We start from the raw sequence: 24,000 nt of genomic DNA, 5'->3' as shown, positions 1-24,000 counted from the left end.
AACTTACAACAATGGTTTACAACAGTCAAGTGTGCAGCACGGAAAAATGGATATATACTAATATAACTTAACAAATTAAAAAACGCAACCTACCTGACACGCTCCAATCGACAAGTCCACATGTCACATAACAACAAGGAACTATACAATTGTGCAAACTAACAAGCCCCCATGTCATGTACAAAGGTCTAAGGACCACACAGAATAATAACTGGAGCCGGCTGCACATGAGCAAAAACAGCCTCTCTCAGTAAATGCTTTCAAAATAGTCCCGGGCAGGTAGGTAATAATAAACACAAGACGTTGTTCCAAAAATAGTAAATTATATTTATTATGCAGGGTAGGGATTGAAACCTCCACTGATATTTAAATAGGCAACAAAGGGAAAAAACAACCCACAAACAATTAAACAGGGATAAGGGTAAGGGGAGAACAAACAAGGTAATAATAATACAAGTAAACTAAATAAGCGCCCACAGGCACTAACCAACCAGCCAGAGGTTGGTACTGGGAAAACCCCCAGCAAAAGGTATCAAAGGTACAAGTCCACACTCAGTGGAACTAGGCCTAAAGCCAACAAGAGAATACTCAATAGTAAAGAAGTGGCGCAGAGGCCAACAATATCTACATATATACTTAAAGGTACAAGCTCACCTGGATAAACAAAGAAACACCACTCTAACCATGCAGCTCACAGTGTAGGATGAACACCACTTTAACCCTAATACTTAGAGTGTAGGATGAATCACCACTCTAACCATATAGCTCACAGTGTAGGATGAATCCAAAGTGGCCAACAATATATATATCCCACACAACAGTGGTTAACAATGGCAACCTCACTCCACTCTGGTCACTGGCAATTGACAGAATGAGGCGCCCAGACGTGTGTGCTGTCAGGTATTTGGCTACCCATCCCTCTCGAGGTGATTGCCATCAGCTGTCATTCATTAGGCAATCAGCACTCTTCAGTGTAGGGACGGGCAGCACCTGACAGGGAGAGAAAAGAGACAGCATTAGCTCTCATGTTCACACACACACATCACATACAGAACACAACACATTAAATATACTAACCTGATGTTCAGAAGGTGTCATAAATACAGTAATAATGGTAATGACCAACCCACGTACCCAGGTACGTCACACCCATGAATTAGGGTTTCGGCCATGGTTAAAATAGGACATATTTTTGCGATATTATGGAGATGGCAATTTTGGTGACATTTTTTATATGTGCATTAAATGAGAGGGAGGATTAAAAAATTACTCCAAGGTTTTTTATGATGGAGCTCTGAGAGTCATGACAAATATCATATTTAAAAGCGATGTCCTCAAACAGGCCTTTGATTTGGGGGGCCAATGACTAGCATCTCGGTTTTATCTGTGTTAAGGAGCAGAACATTTAGCGACATCCCATTTTTAATGGCAAGCAGGCATGCCTCAAGATTTTGCAGTTGTGAGGAATCATTCGGCTTAATGGGTAGGTATAATTGGGTGGGATGTGTAACAATGAAAGTTAATACCAAATGTGCATATAATATCACTGAGGGGTAGCATATGAATGGAAAATACCAAAGGGCCCAGGACAGAACCTTGTGGGACACCGCATTGCACTGTGAAGATCTCAGATGTTAAATCAGAACACACAATTATCGATTAAATCAGATTTAAACCAAGCGAGTCCGTCACCCTGAATGTCAACATGATTCTCAAGCGCTGTTTCAGTGGAGTGGAAGGTTCTAAAAGCCAGATTGAAAAGATTTGTGAAGGTAACGTTACTTGATAGATGGTCAGTGAATTGCGTTGCGACAATCCGTTCTAATATTTTGGTTAAGAAGGGAAGATTGGAGATAGATCTGTAATTTTTCAAAATTAGGGGGTAGAGGTTAGTTTTTTTGAAGTAGAGGTTTAATAACGGCTGATTTAAAAACCAAGGGCACCACGCCAGTAGACAATGAAGTGTTGAAAATGTTAGGTAGGGCCGGACCTAAAGTTGGGAGAAGTTCTTTAAGGAGAGTTGCTGGACGAGGGTCAAGCGAGTAGGTTGAGGGTTTATCCATATGTAGTATTTAGTAGGGATGTTCGATATTGGCTTTTTTACCGATACCGATATACCGATATTGTCCAACTCTTAATTTCCGATACCGATATCAACCGATACCGATATATGCAGGATATATAACATTACATATCTCTTGTTGTGGAATTAACACAACATTATGCATACTTTTGACAATAAATAAAATCTGAATTTGTTCTTACTTGCTTGCCTGGGTAAATAAAGGTTATAGAAATGTAAAAACTTATTTTTTTGAAAACCGATACCGATATTTTCCGATATCACATTTTAATGCCGAAATCGGCCGATAATATCGGTAGGCGATAATATCGGACATCCCTAGTATTTAGCCATGTCACATCTAATATGTATGCATTTATTAAAGTAGAGGACACCGTTGGCTGTGTTTTCTCTTTCCCCTCAATGAACTCAACATATAATAGTGTAGGCCTATGTATAATGTGTTTTACACATTGCACTTCATGACCACAGATAATGAGTTGCATCATAAATTTAATTAAGAGCTCAGCAGTTAAAATACGCTACATAACACACACAAAAAAAACATTATTGCATTTCTTGAAAAAGTAAGTCTAATAACATTACCTAGTTTTACAAAGCAATGTGTTGTATTACTTACTCTTATACACATTTTTATAGGGCTCTTAGTCGTGAAACTAAATGACTCCTACAGTAGCACCGATAGTGGGAAGATGTTCCTTTATTAATCCCCTTGGGGAAATTCAGGTATCATAGCAGCACAGGGGAGGGGGGAGGGGAGGTACAGACAGGGTAATATAAATGACAATACAAATATGATATGAGATGATAAACTATCAGAGTAGAGGTTAAGAGTGAGATAAAATATGAATACAAATAAATTAATAAATAAAGGTGAGGGTCTGGTCAGTCAGACATGTGAGACATTATGTATTAATAGTAATAATAATAACACAATTCCTGAAGGACTAACATTCTCCAGCCGTCCGCCAGGTCATTTGTGGTGAGCTTCTCATCATTTGTGATGACCTCCTCGTCTTAGCTAGCTCCTCATAGATGGGGGTGGGAGGGGTTCTCCAGGATAGCGCCCAGCTTCTTTCTCATCCTCCTCTCTGCACAATCACCTCTAGTTTGTCCAGTTTGACTCCTGCTACAGAGCTAGCCCTTCCTCGCCGGCTCGTTCAGTTTCTTAGTGTCTCTTGAGTTGATGAGCGCGTGCACTTATAACAAGAGGTCTTGAGTAGCGGAATGATGTGACTATGTTCGTATGAAGAGGAGCTGAACGCCGCCGACATCCTCTCAAGGTGCCTGCAGGTTGTCAATTTGGGGTTTGAAGAGTGAAGAATGAAAACCGATCATAGGTTCTACTAAACGGTAGTGACAGGAGCATATGGGCGAGCAGCGTGAACAATCAGGAAATTAAACGTATTTGAACCACAGAGATGCACACAGTGTGCACAAGAACCCTGTTCCTCGCGGCATGAAGCCATTCGAGTCATATTCATCTTCTTCTACAAGGTGTTTAGGGGGAAATTTACTGTTCTCGCAGAGAGGCTCCTGATTTATACTGTAATGAGGTTCCTGATCGCCCATCACTCTTTCCACTAAGTGGTGGTAATGTGTGAAGTTCAGTGTTCCAGGAGGAAGAAGCAGAATTGTCTTCCGGGTAGAAAACAAGGTGGACTTTTTGTTTTAAATGTGCCTCTGATTTAAGATTCAAGATTAAAGATTTTTTATTTGTTAAACAGACAGTTGAAAATTGTAATCTTACTTTGCTAGTCCCCCCTTCACACAGAATCACAAAATATAGACATCAACTTTAAACAGAATAAACAAATATTCAGAAAAAGTTTAATGCTATAATAAAGAATCTTAAAAAAGATTAATAAGTATAAAAATAAGGCACAAGTGACAGAGTATTGCACATTCAGTTCCCAGTGTAGTGGTAGAAGGATATAAAGTGCACTATGCATTGTTGCAAATATTGCAAATAATGGTAGTGTAGGTGACAGTGAAGTCACAGCATGAATGAATGAGATGAGATGAAAGCTATGGGGGACAGTTCCTATCTACACAGTGATATGATATGATATGATATGATATTTGCATTTATAATGCGCCCCCCAGCCAATTTTTACATCGGTCCGGGGCGCAATATGTGGTTGCTGTGGGAACTCTTTGGTTGCACTGTGTAGATAGGAACTGTCCCCCATAGCTTTCATCTCATCTCATTCATTCATTCATTCATTCATTCATCCATTCATCCATTCATTCATTCATTCATTCATTCATTCATTCATTCATTCATTCATTCATTCATTCATTCATTCATTCATTCATTCATTCATTCATTCAATCTTTATTTCAACTTGAAGGTTCATTCAGGGCACGCCCTCATTTCCAATGGCATCATCATCAATCATAATAAAATGTGTACAATCTCTTTGATTTGAACACAAGTTTAAGTTTATTTTGATTTCTATAGCACCTTTCCTGCTAGAAGCAGCTCGAAAACGTATCAAAGACTAAAATAGAATAGGGTTGGAAAAGAGAATGTTGGGGTAAAAACTAATTTAAACATAGTTGAGGTTGGGTTGAGTAATGTGTCCACTTAAAAGCTCGATTAAACATAGTTGAGGTTGGGTTGAGTAATGTGTCCACTTAAAAGCTAGATTAAACATAGTTGAGGTTGGGTTGAGTAATGTGTCTATTTAACCTCTTAGGCCCTAGCCATATTTTCAGAAGATTCACCTACAAATACATACCTAAGTAAATGTAAGATTGCTCCACTTCTACAAGGTCCATTATCATGTTATTGGTATCTATCTATCTATGGATCTCAGGGAATGTATTTCCAGTGTCATAATATTGTGTCTGTTACTAGGCTTGAGTAAATTGTAATGAACCAAAGGTTAATTTCTTTCAACTTTGATGGTGCATAACCAGACTGAGCTCATTCAGCACCTTCTTGAGATCAAGTGTACAAAAAATCTAAGCAAATCAATAAAGGGATGATTTACAGGGGGTTTTGTAGATACAGTACTGGATTTTGCCATCCGGACACATGCAATTTGAAATATGAATATAGAATATAGATTATCAGAACTATAAATTACCTTATTATGGTCAAGTCACACATCTATGGATTGGGCCAAATCTCCCCTTTCCAAAGGCAGAGTTCAATCTGGATTTAGTACCACCAGGCCCTGACAGGGCAGCAAAAAACGTGAATGAAATCTACTGTAAGTACAGTTACTTTTTTATAATGTAAATATCTCCGCCATCTTTCATCAGATTGCAACGCGTTTTTTAGCTAGACGTTCACATAAAGATAAAGAAACTAACTACGTACTATTTTTTGGCAATAACGTTCAGGTTTGTTCGACCCATGAGATATGATCCGGAAAATAAGGTTAAAAAAAAAGGTTCACGCTGGAAGATGATTGACAGGGGCTGGTGTGAGGAAATGTAGTTTTATGAAATTCGAAAGCCCATCGAAAGCCCTGGGTCTTCTCGTTCATAGGACTTCACACACTTATGACAGCTTGCTTTACTTCCGTCTAATTCATCCGGTTTCCGTCTGGATGTGCTGAGATATTAATACACTCATAATTTTGCTAATAATACTTAAAATCATTGGTAAACAAACGTAGTGCTGAAAATATACACTTTGAGTGCAGTTTTGACAGGGTTAGGGTCTTTATTCTTGGCTACATTTGAAAAAGAAACGCAACATTAATTAATACCTTATGTATTCATCTATTTATGGTGTGATCTCGTACCGGTACCGGACCGCTCTGTGTGTTAAAAGATAGTTTAAACAGAGTTGGGGTTGAGTAATGTATCTATTTAAAAGTTATTTTAAACATAGTTGGGTTTGAGTAATGTGTCTATTTAAAACCTAGTTGAAACAGTTGGGGTTGAGTAATGTGTATATTTAAAACCTAGAATAAACACAGTTGGGGATGGGGTTGAGTAATGTGTCTATTTAAAAGCTAGTTTAAACAGAGTTGGGTTGAGTAATGTGTCTATTTAAAAGCTAGTTTAAACAGAGTTGGGTTGAGTAATGTTTCTATTTAAAAGCTAGTTTAAACAGAGTTGGGTTGAGTAATGTATCTATTTAAAAGCTAGTTTAAACAGAGTTGGGTTGAGTAATGTTTCTATTTAAAAGCTAGTTTAAACAGAGTTGGGTTGAGTAATGTGTCTATTTAAAAGCTCCGTCTTTATCCACTTCCAGTCATTATGTAAGCTAGCCAGCGTGCTGCGGGACCCTCTCTCTGCACTAAGATGAGAAGGGTACCTGTCTTCTTATCTGACTCTGAGGAAGACGGAAAATATGCAAATTTCCCACAATGTTGCCGTGTTCCTTTAATAGGCCTGATTTATGATGGTACTGTATATGTCCATATCCATATAAAGTCCCACAAGCGTGCTTGAAGTACTTGTGCTTATGGGGAGAGAGAGCGCAACTTTATCAATCCGTTGACTGACCTGATACATTGGGCTGCGCATGTTTCATCAATCCCACGTCGGTTCTTCAGAGGATATTCTTTCAGCAACAAATGCAAGAAGAATTTAAGAAAAGGTTCCCAAACGAGGCAGATAAATCTATCAGCTGATAAATGCACTCGCCGAAAAAGGTATCGTATTGTAACATTTCCCCTCTGCGCTTGTAATGCCCTCGCATATAGTCCACGGTGGATAAACAGGAGCAGGATATAGAGGTAGCGACTCCTTCCACGTCGGTGTAATTCTAGTCACAGTGTGTTGAGCCACAGCAGGTCCTGACCCCATCAACCAGGCACAGCAGGATGGACGGCCGGTCAATGGGGTGGTCAGCGGGACTGTGACTTTCCTTGAACCACAGTGGCTCCTATTTAGAGTCCAATCTGCTGAACGTATTAGTCATACTAAGTGTGAACCCAGCCCCTCGCCCACGTCATTGAGAATAGTGCACAGTATTAGCCCATGATATTCAGTAGGGCTACACAGATGTATCCATACACAAGTATTATCAGCTGACATACGCTTTTACCTGATCTCAGTGCTGCTAGTTACTCATCCAAAACAGCAAAAGTCCTAAACAGCAAGTCATGTTTTGGTTAAAAAAAAATACTATGTTCTATCATTGTTTGAAAGACATGTTGATATATCTTTCATTGTTGCCAGTCGCTACTATTTGGTTTGTATGTCTGTCCATCCGTTACGTAAGTGAGAAAAAGATTAAACTATAGCTTGCCGTGAGACTAGAACGTGACAGAGAGGTTATTTTCTATGTTGGCAGCGGTTGCTGTAAATGCTTCACAGCAAATATGACCCCCAGTTAACCTGGTGGGGGTGCTATAATTAAAGGTCAAAATTTACAACTTTGAAAAGCCATAACTCACGACGCTCGCAGAGCATATCCAGCCTATGCCTGTTCTAGAAATGTGCCACACACACCACCCACTTCATACTGGATGCCCCTGATGCTGTGTTTATTTTAGGACTGCACCAAATTTGCAACATGTGCATTATTGGACTACGATACATAAAAAGGTGCTATAGATAACATTTTTATCTAGACTAATCGTTTCAGAAAGATAATACATCCAGAGAGCTTTTAAAAAGGTGTGGGATAAAAGTATTGCTTTTCCCCCCCAACAAGTATTGATTTTAAACCATGATACTGCGACCAGCAGCTCTATACAGTAGGTTGTTCTGTCAGTTGGTTGGTTGGTTGGTTGGTCCACAAAGATTTGCAGTCACAGCTATTGTGAATTTGTGCTTGTTTGATTATTGTAGTGACCAAAAGATTATACCATAAATACCATGATGGGTTAGTAACAGTTTGTCTGTGTGCTCTGCTGTTATGCGTGATGAGTAATCGGCTAATGTTACCTATTGAGGAGCTGTCCTTTCATCACCCACATTCGTAGTTGGTCACATAATCCTTGCTGTAGGCCATATATTTCTATTATATTTAGGCCTAGTTATGTCTTTGTGTGTGCAATATTGGAGAGATAGGCTAGTTAATTTAGACAAAATACTGGTAGGCCTATATTGACACAGGGTATTCTTTTAGTTTGATTTGGATTTTGTGAAGGCACATGGGAAAGGCTAGGGCAATAATTTAGTGATTTTATTGTCTTGGTCTTTGAATATAGGTATCTCTGTGTTATAACAATTTTGTATTGGAGTGCCATGGGGCATTGTTAAGCGTCTTAGACTTTTGCTTAGACTTTTAGTACACTTGATCTCAAGAATGTGGCTAGAGCTTAACAGGTTAAACAAACCTTAAAACTACCGATAACCCTCCCTAACCATAGCCATAACATGGGGTGGTTGTGTTGTGGTGAATCTACTCCCCTCCAACTGCAGAGACTGCTGGTTCAAGCCTTGGTTGTGTAATACATTTTTAGTTTTGTGGTCAACGCCCCCTGCTGGTAGTGCACCTTAATTGCACCTTTATACTTTCCTTTTTACGCACCATAACCGTTTATTGTGACACTGACGCGATGTCCTGTAGTGGACCGGCGGCATCTATTCGAAAGGCAACCGGTTTATGATTCCGCGTTCGCGTTCTGCGCTCTGATTGGCCACTGCTGTTTCTGGTCGCACCAATCGTGTGACGGCAAGTTCTTTCACTGGTTAAGCTTAGGCACTCTATCGAAGTTGGTTAAGGTTAGAGTTTGTCTTAGAGCATGGCAATAGAACGCCAGCCCTGATTCCAAACTCTAACCTTAACCAACTTCGAAAGAGTCGCCTAAGCTTAACCAGTGATAAACTAGGCGTTAGGTAGTTTGCTGCTGGTCGAGGCGGAAATGGGCGCATCACGCGATTGGGCGCACATGTCACATGACCAGAAACGTCAGTGGCCAATCAGATTAGCAAAACGCATAATCCGGTTGCCTTTCGAATAGACGCGGACCGGCGGGCGTATTTCATGCATGCCATGATATCGGGGTTGCATTGTGAGAAAACCATGAAGTGAGGAGATGAAGAAAGGGCAGGAGACAACTGAGGAAGAGCGAGATACTTTAATCAGGCCTCCCATTGACGTGGGAATGAGTGACGACTTGAAGTGACTGATATCCTGGTGTGGAGGGTGACTAGCGTGGATGAATATGGCACTTTTTCAATATTTGTCCTTTTTGAATGCTGAGATGGATTATTCACCTGCACAGTTGCCCATTTTTATTGATTACAAATGGACTGCATTCATGTAGTGCTTGTATCCAAAGGGCTTTACAACTTGTGCCTCACATTCGCCCATTCACTCACTCACACATTCACACACTGACGGCGGAGGCAACCATGCAAGGTGCAGAGGTGCCAGGAGCAGTTAGGCGTTAAGTGTCTTGGAAACCGGAAACCTTCTAATTACCAGACGAGCTGCTCTACCTCCTGAGCCACTGTCGCCCCCAAAGCAGATTACAACAAGCAGCCCGTTGGTTGGAATTTAGTTTGGGACAGTGGTACTGGGTACTAACTCTTGGCTCGAAATGAAGCACACTGGCTGAGGAGCGAAGTGCACAGCGGGGAGGTGGACATTGCGCTTCAGGTGCACAAGTCCAGCGGTCGCACACTCCTCTCCTTCAAAGTGCTGTGCAGACATTACTCTAGTACAGTACACTGCCTATGCTACATGCAACGTTACTGTACGCAAGGGCACCTTACCTGATGAGAGGAGAGAGAGAAGAGGAGGATTGCAGGCGTGAGGGCACAATAGCTTACAATAAAAAAGAAAATCACCACTCGAGTTGCATTAATCATGAATCACCAGTTTTGTGTTGTATTCCCATTTCCACAGTTCTCTCATTATGCAGAGAGTGTATTTCTCCTCTCTCGAACCAAAGGCACTCCAGTTGCATCAACTTCCACTTTTATTCACAAGGAGCATCGGTGGTCATTAAAAGAAATTCGTTTGCAATGATTTTTTTTCTCTTCCTAATCTAATTTCCATCCAGCCCTCTCCGTACGCCGGTTTTCACTGAGTAGCTGACAGGGGGCGCTCCGCTCCCCCTCCCCTGCTGACTTGTCTGGAAAGGCGCCCTGTTGGAGATTAAATATTTTCCCCCAAAGCTGGGCGAGGATGGTGATTGGCTACGAAACATACCCACATGGGGACCTTAAAGGAACACGCCAACTTTTTGGGAAATTAGCTTATTTGCCATCTACCCTGGAGTTAGACAAGCAGCTGCGTCTGTTCCCTAAGCCTACTGCACGCACAGAGAAGAAAAGGGTATGTCTCTGCTTGTCCAACTCCAGGGTAGATGGCAAATAAGCTAATTTCCCCAAAAGTTGCCGTGTTCCTATAACAAACAATTCGCGTCGTACAACTTTCTCACATCACAGGAACGAGGTAGATATTAGGGGTGGGGGGGAAAATCCATACAACATATTTTGTGATATTTTGTGAGCTGATATTATATATTGATACAGTGATGCCAAGTATGGGTATTTATTTTTAAAATGTTTTGCTTGACAATTCCATTTAGCTGCAATACAGATTATTGGAATGAGGTGAACAAAAACGTTATCTTATTAGATAAAACAGGTGATGTATATATGTTTGTTTTGCAGATGTTAATAAAGTTTTCCCTTGGGGACATCATTTGCTGTTGAAAAACGGTAATAAATTGCACACAATATCGCAATATGGGGAATGGGGATATTACAATATCGTGACTATGGTATGGTGATAATATGGTATGGTGGGGCCTCTGGTGATTCCCACCCCTAGTCGATCACAGAGGAAGAGGTTGCCTATTAGGTAGTTGCTATTAGTAGTAAAACACCAGTATTTTTTTTGGAACAATTTGTTTATAGTAATACTGTTCATGATCATAACACCAGATCAGGTCTATCAAGCTGGTACTGCCGAGAACTAATGCCTTACTGCAATCTTTTATTTATAGCTCAATATCTCTCTGGAATCATCTGCCTCCTTTCCCCCTTTTTTTAAGAATCAGAAATTGTATCTGTACGTTGTTTGTTGTTGTTTGTATCGTTTCGTTTTGTTTATATGTCATCCCAGGTGTCCTACTTGTTAAGTTTATTATCTATTGTGTGTTGAGTTCTGGTTTTTATCTTTTGTATTTGCTATAGTATGACTTTACTTGTGATTGTGTTTTGTGTGGACCCCAGGAAATGGACACCAGTGGACACCAGTTAATGGGGATCCTCAATACAAAATAAAAATAAAGACACATTGTGAGAATACTGTATGTCATAAATGTCACTATCAATTGAAAATGGGGGACCTTGATGTAAACAAGACAAACGTCTTTCTCTGGTCTGCATCCCCTTAACAATTGTGTGTATTGAGCCGTACTGCATTGTACCCATTCTGCAATCTGTTAAATAAACTTTTCATTAATTCATTAATTCATTAATTCATTCATTCATTCATTCATTCATTCATTCATTCATTCATTCTGTGAATACTGTGAAGAAACATTAGCATTTATAATGATAAATAATGTTTTTTATCAGCCTCTGTGTTTGGCTATGCCGCCACGTAGTGCTGCTGGCGTCTCCCTGGTCTTGCTGATAATTATAATAGTTAGGATGGTTTAAATGCAAAGAACACATTGCAGGTATATGTACAAATGTACAGTACAGTACTTGACAATAAAACCATTTAATAAAATAAAAAAAATTTAAATAAAAAAGGCTTCTCAAATCATGACCACCTATAAGCTAAACAAGGCATCCAAAACATGACCATTTGTGTTTGTTTCTACTCATCAGCGACTATCTCTTTGAGACAGGCCTATTTTGGTATAACCTACAGCAGTGATTCCCAACCTGGGGTCCGCGGACCCCTGGGGGTCCGCCAGGGGGCGCAGGGGGTCCGCCAGACCACAGATGATTTGAGGTATTTTTTTTTTTATCTTTTTTTTTTTATTTTTTTTTTATTTTTTATTTTTTTTTTATCATCAGAAGCATGAATAGTCTCTCCACTACAATACAAAAATAAAGATAAATAAATAAACATCTAGACATGATTTTTGAATGTTAACAGTAGGCTACCGGGTAGCCGCTAAAACGCGAATCAGTTGACTGTATCACTTTCTGTAGCTAGCCTAGCACGCTAGTTAACTTTCTCGGCTCGTCTGCAGTCAGCCGCCAGAGGCGAAAATGTGTGACAAACGAAAAGGAGATGATGGCAGCTCATCTGCAAAAAAAGTTAGGACCTACAGCAATCGCGAAAATTACATCACCATGGGCTTCACTGAGGGACCAGACAAACGACCTGAGTGTGTGATTTGTGGAGAAAAGTTGGCAAACTCGAGCCTGAAGCCCAGCAAGCTGAAGAGACATCAGGCGTCTAAGCACCCAGAAACCGTTGGGAAGGATCCAGACTTTTTTCGGAGGAAAGAACAGTCTCTCAAGGCGAACAAGCCTGTTGATGTTAGAGTAGCGTGGAGCAGGGGTGGCAGTGATTTACAGAAGGCTACCGAAGCCTCCTTTGAGTGTTCGCTTTTAATTGCAAAAGCAAAGAAACCGCACAATATTGGCGAGCAGCTCATCAAACCAGCCTGCATCAAAATGGTTTAGAAACTGTGCGGCCCACAGGTGGCGGATAAACTAAAATCAGTACCACTCTCGAACAATGTAGTGAAATACCGAATTGATAAGATGTCAAGTGATTGGGAGCAGCAGCTGTCAGAAAAGCTTAGATAGGGTCCATTTGCCATACAACTTGATGAAACTACAACTGTCGCAGACGAGGCTGTGCTCATCGTTTATGTGCAATATATTGAAAATGAGGATCTGAAGCAGGACATTCTCATGTCAGTCAACCTTACTACCACCACTCGAGGTGAGGATATTTTTACTGCAGTGGATTCTTACTTCATTCAACATAAATGCAAACCGTTCACCATTAGGGCCTGATTTGAGAGGATGAATACAGGATTTGAATATTGGCCAAAATGTTGAAATACATAAGGTGCAAGATTAGATTTGTTGATTGAAGGCACAAGTCAAAGAAGCATAGTGGGTCTAATTATGATGCATATGCCTGTGTATAAGCAGTTTGTTATTAAAATGACAAAAAAAGGTATTAAACCCAGCTAGGACAGATTCTCTCTGCTACTGATTGGAATTTCCTGTCTCATATTTAGTTTAATTTGTTGCATTGATTTGTTCCATAAATGCAAACCGTTCACCATTAGGGACTGATTTGAGAGGATGAATACAGGATTTGAATATTGGCCAAACATTTTGAAATGCATATGGTGCAAGATGAGATTTGTTGATTGAAGGCACAAGTTAAAGAAGCATAGTGGGTCTAATTGTGATGCATATGCCTGTGTATAAGCAGTTTGTTATTAAAATGACAAAAAAAAGGTATTAAACCCAGCTAGGACAGATTCTCTCTGCTACTGATTGGAATTTCCTGTCTCATATTTAGTTTAATTTGTTGCATTGATTTGTTCCATAAATGCAAACCGTTCACCATTAGGGCCTGATTTGAGAGGATGAATACAGCATTTGAATATTGGCCAAACATTTTGAAATGCATATGGTGCAAGATGAGATTTGTTGATTGAAGGCACAAGTCAAAGAAGCATAGTGGGTCTAATTGTGATGCATATGCCTGTGTATAAGCAGTTTGTTATTAAAATAAAAAAAAAAAGTATTTTATGGTATCTTATTAGGAGGGGGTCCGCGAATTTCATCAGAGATGTTTGGGGGTCCCTGGGGGGAAAAAGGTTGGGAACCACTGACCTACAGCATATGCGTGAATGACACACGTTGCAATATACAGTAGTTTACAAAAAAAGGCCTCCTAAGGGGTCAATTAAAGGTCTATGGAAATCAGTGTTGGGCAAGTTACTTTTAAAAAGTAACTAGTTACAGTTACTAGTTACTTCTTCCAAAAAGTTACTAAATTACTTACTCAGTTACAAATTATAAAAGTAACTAGTTACTTCAGAAAGTAACTATTGCGTTACTTTCAAGATTTTATTTTCTTACATAAACAACATACACAAATCTAAACAATTTTAATGTTGCTGTGGGACAAAGTGAGACTAGCCTCCAATCAAATGCCATGTATGTAGATATTATAATTACTATGTTTATATAGTGGATCATACAAATACAAACACAATGAATAGATGTTTTGGAACTTTTTATATGTATTGCCCCTCAACAGGCCACAACTGGGCAACATTAAATTATGCTTGTTAACACTTTGAGCGCCAGAGGTTAATTCCGTATTAGTCCCTTGAATGCCCAAATCCGCTCCAATGTTAACTTAATATCGCCTAATCTATGTTTTAAATTATGGCTATGTGTCTAATCTGCCCGTCGCTTATCAAATACAGGCAGATTGTTTTTTTATCGCTTCATTTCCGTTTGATAGCATTTTGAAAATCACTCGGTTTCGTGGAAAAAGCAACCCATTCTATGATAATCGTCTTTTACTGGAATATTCCAGAACGTTGTCATTTGTCGGCCTATTTATGAATCGTTTTCAAATAAACACTAGATGATCGATAGTATATGTGTGCGCACGCACGTTCGTGCCGCGCGCTGATAATCGCTGCTCTCATTTCCTGATGGCTTTTACAGTGAAACAGCAATATCACATATAGTGGAAACGCTTATATCTCCGTGAAAACTAGTCTGATTATCCTAAGACTGATAACATAGATTCCTTACCTGACATCAGATGGTATCCAAATGGTATATTCCAATTCCTGATCACCATTCGAAAAAATCGATAATTGTATTGATCCAATGTGTATACAGTAAAACACATGAACCACGCGGCTCAGCGGCTCCAGAATGAACTCTGGTAACCCCGGCTGCATCAGTGAGACGTAAAATGTGGAGTCAGAAATCCGTTAACCCATTCACTTTCATTGAGTCCACTCCAAAAGGGTGATTTACCATCTGGGAGACGATAGGGGGCGCTTTTTTCACATCTGAGAGCCTGGGGTGACTGGAATATCCAACGGTAGGCTCGCTTGATGCAATATGATTTCAGATCGCTAATAAAAAAATAAAACGAGAAAAAACTAATATTCTCGGGTTGGGCCTTCAACCCGCGGGGGGTAAACCTGAGAAAACTCAGATTGGGCAATCAAAGTGTTAAGCACTACACCAAAAATAAATAACAAATATATACTGATTGATTGAACATTTTAATTAACAGATTGCAGAATGGGTACAATACAGTACGGCTCAATACACACAATTGTTAAGGGGATGCAGACCAGAGAAAGACTTTCGTCTTGTTTACATCAGGGTCCCCCATTTTCAATTCATGACATTTGTGCCCTGCGCTGCAACACAACAAGAGTGAACAAAAAACGCTCATGGACCCGCGGTCTCACGCTGACTGAGTCGCTCGTGTTTTGGCTGTGTGGGCTGGCGTTCAGACTCTGGAGGCACCCGCCCACCTCTACCTCTGATTGGCTTACCATGACATTTTACTCAACCTCAGCCAATCGTCAGCATGTATCCGCTTGGCTCGCGCACTGCCCACTAAACGAGGAAGGACAGAAATGCCTCTCAGCGCAGAGATCTGTCTGATGAAAGAAACAGGTTCATTCATAGTAACGCGCTGCATTTTTTTGCAGTAACGGTAACAGCGTTATTAAGATTGGAAGAGTAATCCGTTAGATTACTCGTTACTGAAAAAACTAACGCTGTTAGTAACGCCGTTACTTATAGCGCCGTTATTCCCATCACTGATGGAAATTCATTTATTTAAATTGAAACCAAAGGGCCCTACACAGTATATACGATGCTCTGAGATAACAGAATGATAGCAGCACTATGCTTGACGTTGGCGGTTTGCTGTAATGCCCGAAAGCATATGACTCTCAATTATTCCCTCAGTCTGAGTCAATATTAATAAGGTTGGATCTTTATCTGATCCCTGCGCCCCACCAAGGAGAATTTAGATGAGATCACCGTTGTGTTTGAGCTGCAGCTCGATAGATCCCTAGCTCAATAACACACATGATGCGGCTAGAACAGGACACAGGCTCAATGTAAACGTGTGTGAGAGCCAAACGCTTTTATGAGCAAAGTCCAGGTTGACATTTCTTTCTGAATATATTATAGGTATGTTTAGGTTGCAACCTCTAAATTGTTTTATTCTTCTCCCTCTCTCTCCACACCGTATATCTCTCTCTCTCTCTTCATCTCTCCCCCCTCTCTTCCTCTCTCTTTCTCTCCCTCTCTCCATCTCTCTCTCCCTCCCCCCTCTATCCCTCTCTTCCTCTCTCCCTCTCTCTTTCTCTCCCTCTCTCCCTGTCTCACTCTCCCCTCTCTCCCTATCTTCCTCTCTCTCTCTATCTCTGTCTCTCTCTCACTCCATCCCCCCATCTCCCTATCTTCCCCTCTCTCCCTCCCTTCCTCTCTCTCTCTCTCTCTCTCTCTCTCTCTCTCTCTCTCTCTCTCTCTCTCTCTCTCTCTCCTCTCCCTCTCCCTCTCCCTCTCTCTCTCTCTCTCTCTCTCTCTCTCTCTCTCTCTCTCTCTCTCTCTCTCTCTCTCTCTCTCTCTCTCTCTCTCTCTCTCTCTCTCTCTCTCTCTCTCTCTCTCTCCCTCTCCCTTATAGATTTAGATTTCCTCAAGGCGGGTCAGATGAGGAGCCCGGAGTTCCACATCCATCAGCAGCAGCAGCAGCAGCAGCAGCAGCAGCAGCAGCAGCAGCAGCAGGCGGAGGAGGCCCTGTGCTCCGGCCCTGCGGCTCACGGCTACTCCCTGGGCGTGGGCTCCGACGTGGACACCTCCCCCGCCCACGGCCTGCAGCACATGTGGATGCGTGGCATCAAGTCTGAGCAGAGCTCCTGTCTGTCCAGCCGCGCCAACTCCGCTCTCTCCCTCACCGACACCGAGCACGACAGGAAGTCGGAGCCCGACAACGGTGAGTGCATTTCCTTTCGTCTTATCTGACCTGAATTCCGCAATAGCGCACGCGCGTGTGAGGAAGTGACCCATAACCCGAACCCGGTGGGAGGAAGTGTAATGCGTGTGTGGTGGCACCAGAGAGGTTAATTATGCGCATGGTCAAATCTTCATGGTTGATACAGATGTATTGTTAAAGCATTGCTAATCAAATACAAATTTAGGTTCAGGAGTTTAGTAGAGGACTTGATTTCTCTGACCAGGAGAAGAACCAAGGTCCCCCACAATTCTGTGAGTTTGCCTCTTAAGCATTCTAGGAAAGAGGGGCGTGGGTTGTGGGGAGGGGTGAATAGGTGAAACAAAGAATAGGGTGTGAGGGAGAGGAAGGGGAGGATAAAGGACCTAGGAACAGGGAGAAAATCAACATGCATGACATTGGAATTCCTGTATTTATGATTCAAGTCATTGCTGCGGGCCGATGCCCAGTCGGATGCTGTTAAAATGTTCAAGGACGCTCTCTCTCTCTCTCTCGTCTCTGTCGGTACAGTCACACGACGCCGCGGCAGGCTAATGCTAACGCTTCTCCTCTCCTTTCATTTGAAGACTCTTTGATGTGACTAAACGCTGAAACTGTGCTAGAGGTTATTTAGTCATCTTAGCCTAGGAGGTGAAACCGGGGCTGACCGGGGATTAAGTTTGCCGGCTGAGGCAGAACCGCAGCGGAGACGACCCAGGGCGAGGGCTCGCAGGCGGGTGGAGCGGCTGCCGGGAGCCAGGTGGAGACTTTGGTCTGAGGCCAACGGAGAAAGGAAGAGGTTGTGTCTGGGTAGACTGTGGGGGGGTGGGGGGGGGGGGGCTACCTGACAGGCTGCTGTAAGACACTCTGCCTGACAGGCTGCTGTAAGACACTCTGCCTGACAGGCTGCTGTAAGACACTCTGCCTGACAGGCTGCTGGAAGACACTCTGCCTGACAGGCTGCTGTAAGACACTCTGCCTGACAAGCTGCTGTAAGACACTCTGCCTGACAGGCTGCTGTAAGACACTCTGCCTGACAGGCTGCTGTAAGACACTCTGCCTGACAGGCTGTTGTAAGACACTCTGCCTGACAGGCTGCTGTAAGACACTCTGCCTGACAGGCTGCTGTAAGACACTCTGCCTGACAGGCTGCTGTAAGACACTCTGCCTGACAGGCTGCTGTAAGACACTCTGCCTGACAGGCTGCTGTAAGACACTCTGCCATAGGGGTGTAATGATCCATCCATCTGGGGAGAGGCTACGCATTGAATGAATGAATGAATGAATGAATGAATGAATGAATGAATGAATGAATGAATGAATGAATGAATAAATGAATTAATGAATTAATGAAAAGTTTATTTTTGAACATGTAATTCTCCATTTCCTCCAAACAAATCACGGTATCTTGTTCCGTCAAACCAAACAATCATAACAACAAATTAAAAAACATTAAAAAAAAGATTAAAAAAAGAAAGGAATTATAAACAAAAGGTCAAGAGCAATGTGTTTGGTTAGCAGACATGTCCAAAAAAGGAGTAGAGGGAAGCTAAGCTTACTGATCCCTACCCCCTTACATTTATATTTGTTCTTCCATTAATTTTACTAGATATAACATAATTTAGTATATTACAATATAGAATATACTTTACTTATATAAAGAAAAATAAAAAAAATACTTGATTCACTTGACAGCAGTGAATATAGTACAGCACTACATAACACAATATAACATACCTTTGTTTATCCTCATTACTCATTTCTGTATTTCTCTAATGTGTATCTTTTTAGCTGCTTTTTAAATTGTGCCACATGTTTACTCAGTTTGATGTATTCAGGTAAATTATTCCACAACTTCAGTCCACACACCGATATGCACATGCTTTTCAGCGTAGTGTGTACCATTGGTTGTTTAAGATTCCCACTCCCTCTTAAGTTATATTCTCCTTCCCTGTCTCTGTATCATTTTTTAATGTTGCCAGGGATTAGTTTGTATCTGGCTTTGTATACAATGAGGGCAGTTTTGAAATCCACTAGGTCCATACATTTCAATGCTTGTAGCTTTATAAATAAGTTATTGGTGTGTTCATAATATCCTACATTGTTGATTATTCGTATTGCTTTTTTTTGTATGGTGCATATTGGCTGTAGAGTGCTTTTGTAGGTATTACCCCACACCTCCGCATAGTAGCTCATATATGGTAGGAAGAGTGTACAGTACAGTGTATACAGTGTTTTTTGGTTTAGAATGTGTCGTATCTTGCATAAAACACCAATTTAGTCCTGACATATTTGATATGAGGTTTCCAGTTGAGGCTAAGCATTGCACTTGGAGTTGCGCTGACCCTTGTGAGGACCGTGTGCACAGGGCCGAGCCCACAGGCAACGCGAAAGGAATTAGCGACTGATCAAAATGAGATTAGATTAGATTCAAATGTATTGTCATTACACAGCACAAGTACAATACAACGGAAATAAGTTTGGCATATCACCAGAGTACAAATGTAACAGTAAAGTGCAATAGTAACAATGCACAGGTGATTAATATCCGCTAATCTCCTAATATCTCCTAATAAAACAAGTCATTAGAATAATAGAAGCCTACTGTTGCTGGAACGATTAATTACGCACGTATACAGTACGTACCAATTTGCCATGCGTCTCCAGCATCTCCTTGCTCGAGGTGCACACTCACATATCTGTTCTGTAAGATGTAGGAGTTAGGTCCACCTCCTGGGAAGCGTGAGACCACGTAGAGCAGGTGGTTCATGCGCACGTGCCCAAGTTGGACAGTATGGACGTGTGGAGGCTCGGGGTTGGGGCATCTGGTCTGGCTCCTCAGTGCACGATCAGCGATATCTTCCAGCAGCAATAGATATGCCATATTTTGTGTGTGTGTGTGTGTGTGTGTGTGTGTGTGTGTGTGTGTGTGTGTGTGTGTGTGTGTGTGTGTGTGTGTGTGTGCGTGCGTGCGTGCGTGTGTGTGTGTGTTGTGTGTGTGTGTGTGCGCGCGCGTGTGTACGCTCTGAGCACAGCTGGCCAGGAGCACTCTGTATACATCCTCACCAAGCCGCCTGCATCAGGCTGCTGTATTGTTGCTAATAAGCTATAGATTTATATGGAATTCGAACTTATCCTTTGTGTCTGTTGTCATTTGTGTGGGTTCAACTCGTGAACAGTAAGATGAGCAGTGGAATGTTTCTCCACTGGCTCTTACAATTGTGCACACTAAGCAATGTAATAAATAAATAAAACCAACAATAAATAATGTCAATAGAGAACAAGACAGTATATTGAATATTAATACAGTCTATTCCACTATAGCTATATCCGCATGATTGGGTTTAGTTCTTATTTATTTATTTGCAGTGTTTGTGTAGTGCTCACAATGCCTCGTTGAGTCATGAATATAAATGTAAAACGTAATTGTTAATGATACAAATATTGTCGTATTTATTATTATTATTATTATTATTATTATTATTATAATTATTTAATTCCGAGGATGTCTGTAGAATCACCAATCACCAATGATCTCTCCCAAATCAACAAATATACTGTAATGCATGCCACGTGCAAACACTGCCATTACCAGATAAAATACTCAGGAAACACAACAAACCTGGCCAGGCATCTAAAGAAGACTTAAAAGAACACGCCAACTTTTTGGGAAATTACCGTATTTGCCATCTACCCTGGAGTTAGACAAGCATATACATACCCTTTTCTTCTCTCTGCATGCATTAGGCTTAGGGAACAGCCGCACCGTTAGCCTACAGTAGCTTAGCGTCATTCACTGGAAGTAGGTGTGCCAGTGTAGCCTAGTTCCCAACAGTCACGAAAGATACACAACTCCAAAACCTTCCTGTAAATATGTTGTGACCTTTTTACATTTTCGTTTTCTAAGCAGATATATACTCGGAATCTTTTTTGTCTAAGTGATGAATCACTGTGCCCAGGCAGATGAGTTGTATTTGGAGTGTATTTCGTGACTGTTGGGAACTAGGCTACACTGGCACAACCCACTTCCAGTGAATTACGCTAAGCTAGGCTAACGGTGCGACTGTTCCCTAAGCCTAATGCATGCAAAAAGTTGGCATGTTCCTTTAATGAACACAGAATGAGTCGCTATCACTACAGATGGAATGATGTCATTGTGTCCAACAGAAGTCTAAGCAACTGGAGGGAGATACAACTTTCCAGCGTCTCAAACGTGATAATTGTTTGTTTATTTGTTGTAATGTTTTAGAAATGTGTGTGTACTTTACTTTAGTTTTCATCATTCACAGAATGACACAGTGTTAAATGGGCATAAGATATCATATAGATTGCAGGCCCCCTGGATTTAATAGTATCAAAATCGTATCGTATGGTGGCGGACTTTGTGACATCAGCAAATATTGTATTGTTGTCCAAATAATGGATGTAATGTAATGTATTGTATTGTGATGAAACCTGTGTTTTTACAGTCCTACTGCTGCTGTGGGGAACACTCCTGCCCTGGAGGAAGAGCGGTTGCGGTGGTGAGGGGGTGGGGGGGACATGGGGGGGGGGGTGTATACAGGTGTGGAGGGAGACTTAAAAGGGAGGCAGGGAAGGCTGGGAGGGTGCCAGGTATCTGTCTTGCTCCGCTGGGCTCGGCCCAGCTCCCCGTAGATGGCCAGTTAGTTAGAGGCGCAACACAAACAAAGGCAGAACTCTTCAAACCATCCCCAAGGGCGCTGTCTGTTTACGGGCCTCTGGAAAGAAAAAAAAAAGGTGGAACGTGCTCTCCATTGGCAGAGAGAGAGAGAGAGAGAGAGAAAGAGAGAGAGAGAAAAAGAGAGAGAGAAAAATGAAAAGAAGAGAAGAAGAGAGAGATGTGGGCGGGGGGGGGGGGACCAAAAAATGGTAATGAGAGAGGAGAAATGGTAATGTAATGGTATAATTAGAATGAGAATAAAACAGTGACACATAAAAAAGAGTAAAATAGGTGAAGGAGAGAGAGGCAGCGATGGAGAGAAAGACAAAGATGGAGACCAAGAGAGAGGGAGGGAGAGAGAGAGAGCAGAGATAGGGAGAGAGAGAGCAGATAGATAGAGGGATAGAGAGCAGAGAAAGGGAGAGAGGAAAGCTGAGTGAAGCTGAGGAAGAGGGTGGTAGAGGGTGTTTGGTATGAGCTTGTTTACGTTGGGAGCCTGCCAGGGTGCTGTTTAATGAGAGGAGGATTGGATACGCCTTTTTGCCGCTCCGCACGTCTGCCCCCGCAGAATCACACTATCGCAGCAGAGAGAGAGAGAGAGAGAGAGTGAGAGAGAGAGAGAGAGAGAGAGAGAGAGAGAGAGAGAGAGAGAGAGAGAGAGAAAAGAAAATGGATACCATGCTCTCGGCATTACACAGTAATCATTTGTGACGGCTGTGTGCATATGGACCTAAGGTATTAGTACGGGGCGAGGCGGAGGGGAGGACTCCATTTCGTCCGGGAGGTCAGTATGAAAGGAGCAAAGGGGAGGAGAGGAGGAGGAGGAGGAGGAGGAGGAGGAGGAGGAGGATGAGGAGGAGGAGGAGGAGGAGAGGAGAGGGAGAGGAGGAGGAGGAGGAGGAGGAGGAGAGGATAGTAGATGGGGGACAGAAGAAGGAATAGAGAAGAAGAGGAAGCAGAGTAGTTCAGGCTTTACCGCTACAAGGCTGGTGGAGAGATGTCTTATCTCGCCCCGTCCCTCCCCTGCCCTTAATATCGCGTGTCACACCCCGGAGCAGTTACATCCGACCGCATCCGCCCGACCGCCTCTCTCTCTCTCTCTCTCTCTCATCTCTCTCTCTCTCTCTCTCTCTCTCTCTCTCTCTCTCTCTCTCTCTCTCTCTCTCTGTTCCTCTCTCCCACTTTATCTCTCTCTCTCCCTCTCTCTATCTCTCTCTCTCTCTTTCTCTCACTCTCCGCCATCGTTCCGTTTATAGCACCCTTCTCCCTAGGCCCCTTCTTCCTCTCTCACGATGGTGTCATCTCCCCTAACAACACCCCCCCCCCCCCCCCCCCCTCCCCCCATCTACCCACCCCCCCATCTACCAGCGCACTCCCCAGCTCAACCACCCCCTCCCCCCCACACCCCTGCCCATTTATTCTCATCCCCGGTCCTGTCCGTCTCTCTCTGCGACACGTGGCCAGGTGTGTCCATGCGTGGCATCCTCTAATAGGAAATACATTATGGATGTCACACTCCTCTCTATCAGCACAACAACGTCTACCACACTCTCTCTCTCCCTCTCACCCGCCCACCCGCCCGTCGTGAAAGTTAGAACCTCTCGAGAAAAAGAAGAAGAAGAGGAAGAAAAAGGACCTGAAATCAAACGGCAAACGGCGCTGCCAAAATGAGAGTACATTTCAAGTCGTCCCCAACCGTGCTCTCCCTTTGTCTCCACGATCCCTTCCCTCCCGAACCCATTAATGATGTCAGCCTCAAACTGGCAGGAATCCTTTTTGTTCCTGCGCTGATTGAAGCTGACAAGTCAATTTAGTCAGTGTGTGTGTGTGTGTGTGTGTGTGTGTGTTTGTCTGTCTGTCTGTGTGTGTGTGTCTGTGTGTGTGTGTGTGTGTGTGTGTGTCTGTCTGTGTGTGTGTGTCTGTGTGTTGTGTGTGTGTGAAACAAATTGCACACGTTTGTACACAAGTCTGTCTGTACTCGCGTCTTGCGTGTGTTGTGTGTCAAATGTGAGATATCCCCTAAGGAAGGCTGCTGGCATAAGGAGCGCCAGACAGACCTGCTGACAAGCCCCAGAGAATCCTCCGCGAGCATACACACACACACTGCCGCCATCGACCACACGCAGACACCACAGAAGAAGAGATTGGTAGTAGAAGGACAAAACCAAGGAAGTTCAGCCAGAGTTTAGCACTGACACACGCTATACCCACGGTGTGATTTGTAAAAAAGTAGGCCATAAAGAATTATATACAGTTATATTAATATAAAACACATCTCATACGATGCGACAGAAAGTCGTTTTCTTTCAGTCAGTGTGTTGGTTGTTTGTTTTTGCCCTCAAGCACTTGCAAACAGATTAAATTAACGTATTCTCACACTAT

General features: G+C 42.3%; 1 protein-coding gene across 1 annotated transcript in view; it reads left to right on the top strand.

Moving 5' to 3' along the window:
• tenm1 (teneurin transmembrane protein 1) overlaps positions 1-24,000 on the top strand; it is a gene marked incomplete at both ends in the record, with an annotated part of 448,413 nt that overhangs the window by 6,712 nt on the left and 417,701 nt on the right. The window contains 1 exon segment of the mRNA XM_084332087.1: positions 16,632-16,940. Coding sequence (XP_084188213.1) covers positions 16,632-16,940 — 309 coding nt within the window.

Source organism: Notolepis coatsorum, assembly GCF_963971535.1.
Source record: "Notolepis coatsorum genome assembly, chromosome: 16".
In the NCBI taxonomy this organism is placed as follows: domain Eukaryota; kingdom Metazoa; phylum Chordata; class Actinopteri; order Aulopiformes; family Paralepididae; genus Notolepis; species Notolepis coatsorum.
Note: the sequence above shows the minus strand (reverse complement) of the source record. Positions and strands in the feature narration are given on the sequence as shown.